Here is a 9,713-nt window from a genome sequence, read left to right as displayed (position 1 = left end):
GACCCTCACGGGACGCCGGGTCCAATCTGCCCTCGGGGGAGGCAGGGCGGTCCCGTCCCGCCGCAGGCTTGGGCGCCCCGTCTGGCTGGACTGGAAGTCGTCTCCACCCAGACGAGGAGCTCTGGGCTCCGCCGCAGACAACAGCCGTCCCGCGGGGCGAGCCGCACTTTCCCCCTTGTTTGATCAAACGCGGGCCCCTCCACGCGGATTCCTGGAACTCGGCCAGGGCCGGGCACCCGGGGCAGGAAGCGTGGGAGCCGGTGGGCCTGGGGCTCCGAGGCCGGCCCGCGCCCCTCCGCGCGCCCCGAGGGATGGGGGCGCCGCGCCCGCCCCACGTCCGCTGCCGTCCCGGGCCAGCCCCTTCCTCGCCGGCCCGGCCGCTGTCCCCGCCCCCTGGCCCGCGGCGCCCAGTGGGAGGCGGGGGCCGGCCCGGCCGGGCCCAGCGCCGGGCTCTGATTGGCTGCGGGCGCCGAGGAGCGACAGCCTCCGCGGTCCGTCCCGGGCGAGGGCGGGCGGACCGGGGAAAAGTGCTGCGCGCCCCGGCGAGGTCCGCACTCCGGGTCCCCGCGGCTGGCGCACGGCCTCCCTCGAGCGCAGCGCCCACGGAGAACGGGTCGCGGGGCGGCGGCGACCAGGGAGCCGAGCGGGAGTTGGAGGAGTTGGAGGAGGCGAGGGCGAGCGAACCGAGCGGGGTCCCGGCCGCCCCGCGGGCCAAGGTCGAGCCCTCCCGCCCGTGGGCGAGCGCGCCCGCCACCCGCGCCAGAGAGCCGCCGCCACAAAGACCGGGCCGGCGCCGCTCCCCATGACTTCCTGAGGCCGGACCGCCCCGCCGAGTCCGCTGCCCGGGCCGAGCCCGCGCCCCGAGTGTCCCCGCGCGCCCCGCCCGCGCCCCGCAGGCATGGACGTCCACACCCGCTGGAAAGCGCGCAGCCCGCTCCGTCCGGGCGCCCCGCTCCCGTTCCCGCCGCCGCTGCCGCTGCTGCTGCTGCTGCTGCTGTGGGCGCCGCCCCCGAGCCGCGCAGGTAAGGGCGACGGGGTGCGGGGCGCGGGGGGCGCAGGGCCGCTGGCGGGGCTGCAGGATGCGCGCGGCGGGTGCGGCTGTCACCCCGGCGCCGGCCGGGGCCTCCCCCACGCTTGCACGGGTCCCCCTGGGCTGTGGAATGCACGGCCGAGACTCCGAATGCCATTAGTTGGGGGCCCGAGAGAGGGAGCCGCGCCGCCACATTCCCCCCGCGCCGTGGCGCAGGCCGGGTGGGGCTGCCCAGCGCGCCGGGCGGCTGCACGTGGGATCCGCCAGGGGGTTGCCCGGGAGGCCGGCACACTTTTGTCCAGAAACTTTGCAGTCTCTGTCCCGTATCCCAGCTGTGGGGCCTGCAGAACTAACTCTCCTGAAAACCGGGAAGGGTCGCCCCCTAGAGTCACAGTCTGTCCATTCTTGGGGTGGGGGTCTTGGTGGGGATCCCGGAAGCTTGAGCCCCAGCCCTGCTCTTGCCCCAGCCGCTCTCCCTCCGCCTCAGCCCTGGCTGGCTCTGCCTCCTCAGGGGCTGGGCTCTGGCAGTCCTGGCACTAAGGCCCCAGTGGTCCTGGGAGTCCGGGGGGGGGGGGGGGGGGTCGCCATCCTTGCCCCTAATCCCAATCCCACCCTGAACCCCCTCCTCCCGGGAGGCAGTTTTTCCTGGGTTTTCCCCCAGGGACAGGGTCGTGGAGCAAGGCCAGGCGTGGTCTTGGCTGGATGAGGAGCGGCTACATGGTGCTCTCAGGCTCCCCATGGGCGAGGTCTGCCCTTAGAAGGCGCCTCCCTGGGGAGCTGCACTGAAGCTGGACTCCTGGCGGCTCCGGCCGGACTCCTGATTGGACAGCGACTTTCTGAGCATCACCTGTGGTGGATGCCTGTGACCTGGGTCTTCACACCCTCAAACGCTGGTGCCCAAGACCCCGGGAAGTCCCCCTGGTCCCCACTGACATGGGGGAGAGCAGGCTCCCAGCTGCTGGGAGGGCTGACAGGCAGAGGGAAGGGGCTGTGGGCTCAGGGGACAGCCCGCCCTCCCCTCTCCCCTGCTTCCTGGCCTGAGATGTGTGGGAAGAGTCAGTTTCCATGTTTCACTTGCCAATGAAGCGATTCTTCCCCTTTTTCTGGCACAGGGCGTGCTTGTGGGCCCAGGCGGGTGAGCAGGAGTCAGGGGCTGGGGGAGGGGGGGGGCCTGCCTGGTGCTGGGACCTGGGGTCCCACCCCTGGGCGGCCATCGTGGTCCTGCAAGCCCCCGTCAGCTAGATGTAGGGGACAGTAGCAGCCTCCAGGAAAGGGGTGTTCAGTGGGTTGGGGATATGCTCAGGGACTTGGCCCTGTCCCAGCCCCTCTGCTGTCCTTTCTCTCGGGAGCTCCGGGGAGTGGCCACCCCAAAAAGCTGGTGTGGGGCGCTGGCTGGGCAGCGTGCAGAGCAGGCGTGTGCCTGGGCTCGGGGCTGGCTGATTGCTCCCATCCCTGCCCCCTGCCCCCTGCCCCCTGCCCCCTGCCCCCTGCCCGTCTCCCCTGCTTCCTCTCCGATTCCCCTTCCAAACGGAGGGGCGGCCCTGGAGGCCGGAGCCTGGAGGCGGGCCCTGGCCCTGGGGCCGGGCGTTTGCTTTTGTCCAAGAGATGTTCGAAGCGTGTGAAGAAGCCATTTCTCTGGCGGGTTCGCCACGCCGCCCAGGGTGGGACCCTTTGGAGCCGTCCTCATTGCGTGGCCGGAGGCGGGAGGGGTCACGGGCCAGCGCCTCGCCTTCGCCCGTGTTGGGGTGCGCCAGATGTTTTCTGCGTTGTCTCTGGACACGGTTCCCTTTCCTCCCTTCTCCTTGGCCGAGTGTGTGCAGGAATGAAAAGTTATTAAGATTGCATTTGGGGCCGTTTAACATTGTAACGGGCAAAGGAGAGTCTGTGAAATGAAACATGACCCCAATATTTGGAAATTGAGGTCATCTCCTCCGCACAGCATTCGCCGGCCCCGGTCACGTGATCGCTTCTTGCAATAATTTGTGGGAAGAATCGTCCAAGTTTGGTGGGACTTGACCGAGATCAAAGGGTTAAATTTCCTCTGACTCAATCAAGTTGGCTGGAGAGACACCCCCTTCTCCTCCCCATAAAGGAACAGTCGGTGGGCGGGGCCCGGAGCCAAGTCCTGCCTCATCTGCTCCAGATTTCGGTGGCTGGAGGGGTTGGCGCTGTGGTCACTGCCCAGCGGCTGTGGCCACCAGCAGTGGCCGGGCGGGCGTCGCTCCCCCGGCCGAGGCGGTCCCTTCTCTGATGCTCTGTCCCAGGGCGGTCCCTGGGGTGCTGGCCGGAGCCCGCCCGTGACCCCACCCTTCAGATATTTCTGGATTCTCACCATGGCCACACCCGTAGCCCAGCACAGCTGATGCTGCCTGCCCCGCCTCTCCCATTGTCCCTGCCTCCTCCCCGGGTCCCTGGGGAACAGGCACCCACTGCGCTCAGCCCCCCTTCCTCACAGTGACGGGGCGCAGGGCGCAGGCTGGCTCTGAGCCCGGGAGGGTCAGGGATCAGTCACCAGACCCCAGAGGCGCTGGGTTCGCCTGGAAGGAGCGGGCGGGGTTCCTGCCTCCGGGGAGACCATCACACATGGGAACGATTGTGAGGAGTTTGCTGAGCCCCCTGCCCACATCATCTCCTCGGACCCTCACCAGCCTTCGGTCAGGGAGGCGCTGACTGGGGCTCTAAGAGGCTGAGATAGGCATGTTCCAGCTGCCTGCAGCCTCCAGCCTGCCTTTAACCAGGCCCTCCTCCCACCTGCATGGCCTTCTGCCCCCGAAGGATGTTGTCTTGCACCCTGGCCTGGCCTGGGGGTCACGAGGAGATAGAGGTAAGGGTGGCAGGGCCTCCCCAGGAGCTCACAGTCAGAGGGGAGGCGCACATGGACCCGCTCACTTCACTGTTCACTTCCATGCCCAGCGTCCCTTAAAGCAGCCGGGAGGGTCGGCTGCAGTGGGAGATCTGGGGAAGCTTCCTGGAGGAGGTGACGCTACACTGGGCCTTCCCCTCCTCATCTTCCCCTTCCTGTTCTCTCAGAAATGCACCGAAGCGCCTCCTCGCAGGTGCCCGGTCCCCCTCGGGTTTCGTCTGGCCCCTCCTTCCTGGCAGGACATGGGCCCTGCTGCAGGCTCTCCCGGGCCCCGCAGCTTAACGACTGGAAAGCCCCTCAGTAACTGGGCCGGCTGGGGCGTCCCCAGCACCATGCTTGTCCTGGGAGTGCCGGGCCAGCAGAGGTGGCTGCTGGGAGGAAGAGGGAGTCTCCGAGGGGGACAGAGGGAGACCTGGGGTCCCTACCCTTTCTCTGCCCCGGCACGTGAGGCTGGGGGTTCTGCAGACAGACTGAGGGACGCTCACAGCCTTGCTGGGAGTGGGGGCTTCTGTGCTGGGCGAAGGCAGTGGGTGTGGGGGAGCATCCTTGGCAAACCCCAGGGCAGTGTGGGCCGCGTGGGCAGCTGAGAAAGTGCAAGCTGAGTTTCTCTCTCTGAGAGCCCTGCGGGTTGGCGGGCGGGGCCGGCACTGGGCCTCAGCCTTCCCCCCAGAGAAGGGGAGATGGATGCCTTGCTCTGCTCCCTCCGCTCCCAGGGCTGGCTGTGAAGATGGATCGAGGCCACACCTGGAAGGGCCGTGGAGCCTGGTGGGCGGGCGGTGAGCACCTGGCCCTGGTTTTGGTGACCTTTTTGCCAAAGCGGAAGGCACAGTGCTGCCACGTCCCCTTTCCACCCGTGTAAGTGTCCTCAGGGACTGCGGTCGCCGGGGAGACCCCGAGGGCTCGGCCATCCGCACGCCGACCGGGTCCGCCTCTCCCTCCCAGACCTCGGCCCCGTCTGCCTGGCGGGTCTGCTTCCTCTGGGTCCATCCAGGCCACGCGAGGCAACTCGGGCGGAAACGCTTTGCAAGCCTATGTGAGGTTGTGTGTGTGAGCACGTGCACGTGTGGATACGCGGTTCACGTGGACCCACGTGTGTGTGTACACGTTTACGAGCGTACACGTCCAGGCACGTGTACACACGTGCACACTGTGGGCGGGGCCTGCTGTCTGGGGAGCTCACGTCAAGACGCCATTTCTGCTGTTACCACGCCCGCCCCGCCGTGTGGGTGACGCCGGATGAAACGTGGCCGCGGAGCCTGCTGGCCACCCCCCGGCCGCGGGGCCGCCGCAGGGCCGGCTGGGCCAGCTGGATCCGATAATTTGTCGAGTCTTTTTTTACTCACAGGAGGCAATGCCCTATTATGGCTTCTGCCTCCCTCTATTTATATTCCCCATAGAACCCGCTTTGCTGGTGTCAGCACTTGGCCACATGCTCATCTGAAGGGTTCTGGCCCAGCTGGGGACCCTGAGGTCCCTGGGGCGGGGCTGGCAGGGCCCTTCTCCTGGGCAGAGCCGCCGCCACAGCCACGGGTGCGGCACAAGCCCAGGGCGCGGCCATGGTCAGGGGCAGGCGGCCAGGTTCAGGTCCTGGGGCCCTCCCACTGCCCGTGCCTCAGTTCCCCTCTCTGTAAGAAGGGGGTGATCATTGGGCTTCCCGGAGGGTTTCGTGAGCGTTCAGCGCATCACGTGTAGGAAGCACAGAGGAAACCCCGTGAGCACCGCCACGTCCTCCCTGGGCCCCGAGGCAGTGCAGGGCAGGGCCGGGGATGGGCCAGAGCGCCTGGCTCTGCTTGAGGACCCGCCGCGGGTCACTCCTGTCTGATGGGCAGCCACACCGGTGCCTCCTGCATGGGGTGAGCACGAGAAGAGGCGACACAGACGGGGTACCCGGGGGGCGAGTTTATCACATCCCTCACTGTGACTTCTAGGTTCTGAGCCCGGGGGGGGCGGGGGTGCATGTCTGTGGGCAGAGGTGGGCACACCATGTTGTCCACACCCCTCCCTGTCCTCGGGCCTCCTCTACTTGACAGGGAGGAATTGGGGTCCAGACATGGGAATGGACCCGCCCACACCCGGCCTCCCAGGCATGCCCAGGGCGATGACTGACACGTTGGAGGGCGCGTCCCGGGCGCTGGAGGGACGTCTGTGGGAAGGATGGAGGGGTGGACGGGTGTGTACAGATTCGTGGCCTGGGTGATGGGTGAACTTGGTTGTACATAGCACACAGCCTGAGCCATCATCTCGTCAGCTTCGACCCCCCCACGGGATTTCCTGGCAGGTTCCCCACCTCAGTAATGACCCCACACGGGAGCCAGTGTTGCCGCTCACGGTGACTCAGGCCTAAGACATGGAACCGCAGTCTGACCCACTTTTCTCCAGACTTCATTGCTCAGGACTCCACTGGCCAGAGCCCGCCGGTCCTGCCCTGTGTCTGCGCGGGAAGGGAGGGTCCCCCTCTTTTGTTTCCTGGGTCTGTGTAATTTGGGGGTAATGCCCTTCTTTCCCGCCAGCACCTTGGCCATAGGGATTCTAATAACATCTCTATTTTTGAAAAAATAAATGCCACAAAATTACTTCAAAACGTGTGTGTGTGGCAGTGTGATCTGGCCTGGCTGGTGTGGCTCAGTGGTTGAGTGTTGACCATGAACCAGGAAGTGGTGGTTCAATTCCCGGTCAGGACACATGCCCGGGTTGGGGGCTCGATCCCCAGTGTGGGGCATGCAGGAGGCAGCCGATTGGTGATTCTCTCTCATCATTGATGTTTCTATCTCTCTCTCCCTTTCTCTGAGATCAATGAACATAAATAAATGTGAAGACTCCGGCCCTTGCATGGAAAGCATAGTGATCTCACAATGAAGGCGTTTCAGCCTCAGAGGAAGGTGGGCATGATTGTGCCCCTCTGTGGCTGAGGGAGCGACGGGTAACCGAGGGCACGTCGCCCAGGGCGGTGGTCTGAGCGCCTCGGAGTCTCTTTCCTGAGGAGGGTCCCGAGGGAACACAGGGGAGGCTGTTGGGAGGCCTGGGAGGGAAGGAGCCATGTGTGACCATTTGGGCACCTCTGCCTCGTCAGGTCTGTGCTGGGCTTGGGTAGCAGGTGCCCAGGCGAGCAGTAGGGCGCCGTCCCGCCCTACAGGAGCTTCTGGGGCAGTGGGGGAGTCAGACCCCTGAATAGGCAGTTGTATCCAGTGAAGCAGAGGCGTTCTGGCCAATCAGAGGGGGGCAACTGCCAGCATCAATGGGGGACATTGGCCAATCAGAGGGAGGCAACTGCCAGCATCAGTGGGGCACTGGCCAATCAAAAGCATCAGTGGGCACTGGCCAATCAGAGGGAGGCAACTGCCAGCATTAGTGGGGCGCTGGCCAATCAAAAGCATCAGTGGGCACTGGCCAATCAGAGGGTGGTAACTGCCAACACACGGGCGCTGGCCAATTGAGATGAGCCTGCTTGGCCAGGGCCTGTGGCTTCGAGGTCCCTCCGGGAGTTGGCACTCTCCCGTGTGCACGTCCTCTGGCTCCCGTGCGTGTTGCCTGGGCAGCGCTCATGGTCCTCACTCCAGCCGGGGGCCAGTGGGTGTTCGTCCTGCAGATACGCAGGTGCCGGCTCTGCGGGCCCAGCTGGCGGGAGGCATGGCAGCCGCTCCGCCTCCGCCCTCCGCTAGGTCATTACCATCAGGACACTGAGGCCAGCCGCCCTCAGAGCTGGGGAGGGGCTTCCGCAGCCTCAGCCTTTGCGGAGGGAGGTCCCTAGGCAGCCAGGGCCTGTGCTTCAGAAAGAGGTGCACCCCCGCCCCCCCCCCCCCCCCCCCCCCCCAGGGATGAGAGCAGCCTTGGAGCCCTTCACTGGCCTTTTGATTGGCCAGTGCCCCATTGATGCTGGCAGTTGCCTTGGCGGGGGGGAGGGGGGGGAGGAGGGGGCAGTGAGGCACTTGGGCCCTGACCCACATGGGTCAGTGGCGGGGAGAGCTGGCTGGCCGAGAGCCCTCAACAGGGGGCGCAGCGAGATGGACGGGCGCAGGAAAGACGCTGCCTCACAGCCCTGCGCCCCGAGTCCAGTCTGATTTGGGAGGCTGAGCACTGTTTGCAAGGGGCCCTTTAGGGCGACGCTCTCTCCCATCTGGATAGTCTTTGGGGGTGAAGTTGCTGGGGTCCGTGTTTACTGTTAGTTTTCTTCCTTTGCTCCCCCCTTTCTGTTTTCTTTGGGGAGAGTCTGAGATGCGAGGCCCCGGTTTCCTCGCCTGTGCTGTTCCTGGCCCGTCCTCCTGGGACGGGAGGCCGAGGCCACAGCCTCCGGGCCAGCCTCTCTCGGCTGCTCTTCTTTATTCTGACAGAGCGCGGCCGGTCCCGGCGGGTGTCACGCAGAGAAGGACTGAGGGACACTGCGCCTTCTCCCACCTTGAGAAGGGGTCCCCTGGAGGAGGCGGGGCCAGGAGCGCCTCCTGGGATGGAAGCGCAGAGACAGGATTCCTGCACGTACGGCTTCCCAGGGAGTTATTACTGTGATTCAGGTTCTCAGTTTACAGAATGGCCCTTTAGCACAGAAAGCCGCTGGGTTGGTGGCTGGGCCTCACCTGCACTTGGGGAACCGAGGGAGCATCCTGGGCACTCAGTGTGGTGGTGCCAGCGATGAGAAGGGGCGGGGCCGTGTGGGCGGGGCGAAGGTTGTGGGCGGAGCGAGGGGTGTGGGCGGGGCCTGTGTGGGCGGAGCTAGATCTGTGGGCGGAGCTAGGTGTGGGCGGGGCCTGTGTGGGCGGGGCGGGGGTGTGGGCGGAGCTAGGTGTGTGGGCGGAGCGAGGGGTGTGGGTGGAGCTAGGTGTGTGGGCGGGGCGGCGGGCGGGGCGGTGGGCCAGCCCTGTGAGTGTTGCCCCTGTGCTCAGGCGGGAGGCTCTTGAGACCAAAGAGGCAGAGGTCCCTGCAGGATCCTCCTCCCTCCTCTGGAGCAGCCTGCAGGGTTCAGCCTGGATGATGGGGGAGGGCACCTACCAGGGAGGAGCCAGGAGGGCAGAGAGGGGGGCCCCCCTTCAAGAAGCAGGGTGCTGTGGCTTTCCTCTCCTGCCTGTGGGTGAGGTCTCTCTGCCCCGGGCTGGCGGTGGGGGAGCGAGCTTCAGGAGGAGGCCTCCCTCCACCCCCCAGTCGGCCTGGCCTGTCCTCACGCGCCCTGCAGCGCGGCCCTCCTGGGGACAGGCTCCCACCGCCCCTTCTGGGGCAGGGCTGGCCGATTGCAAACAGCTGCCTGGCCCGCAGCAGGGTTTACAAACACTGGGAAGGCTGTTTTGCAAGGGCTGCAGGCACATGGCGGGGGTTCCGCTGCAGCCTGGAGAGCTGGGAAGTGAGGGCAGGGGTCCCCTCGACTGTCCTGCAGGCTCCGGGCCCACCCACCACTGTGTGCTCAGGTGGGGGCCAGCTGAGGGGTGGTCAGGCCCCGGCCGGGGGTGAGGGGTGGCTGAGCGCTGGGTGGGCCCTGGGGTCCGGCACTCCCCCAGGCCTCTGCTGAGTCTAACGGCTGAAATGTGAAGTAGAGTAGGAAGAGCATATGACACACGAGGGACAGTGGGGTTGAAGGAAAGAATAAGATTCTCTGGGCCTCTTTCTTCCCTCCCTCCCCCTCCCTCCCTCCCTCCCTCCCTCCCCCCTTCCCTCCTCCTCCCCCCTTCCCTCCCTCCCTCCCTCCTTCCCTCCTCCTCCCTCCCCCCTTCCCTCCCTCCCTCCTTCCCTCCTCCTCCCTCCTTCCTTCCCTCCCTCCCTCTCTCCCTCCCTCCCTCCTTCCCTCCCTCCCTCCCTCCCTCCTTCCTTCCCTCCTCCTCCCTCCCTTTTACTTATCCT

The 9,713-nt window shown here is 66.2% G+C and overlaps 1 protein-coding gene across 1 annotated transcript in view; it reads left to right on the top strand.

The window, feature by feature from the left end:
- Positions 1-630: 630 nt before the first annotated feature.
- The window catches only part of COL5A1 (collagen type V alpha 1 chain), a 92,551-nt gene continuing 83,468 nt past the window's right edge, over positions 631-9,713 (top strand). Inside the window, 1 exon segment of the mRNA XM_070430332.1 lies at positions 631-1,022. Within this exon segment, the coding sequence (XP_070286433.1) occupies positions 899-1,022 (124 nt within the window). The 5' untranslated portion in view covers positions 631-898.

The sequence above is a fragment of the Myotis yumanensis genome, unplaced genomic scaffold (assembly GCF_028538775.1).
Source record: "Myotis yumanensis isolate MYYU_CA2020_CCGP unplaced genomic scaffold, mMyoYum1.0.hap1 SCAF_12, whole genome shotgun sequence".
NCBI classification, from domain to species: Eukaryota; Metazoa; Chordata; class Mammalia; order Chiroptera; family Vespertilionidae; genus Myotis; species Myotis yumanensis.
The sequence above is the reverse complement of the archived record's forward strand: the minus strand, read 5'-3'. Positions and strand labels throughout refer to the sequence as shown.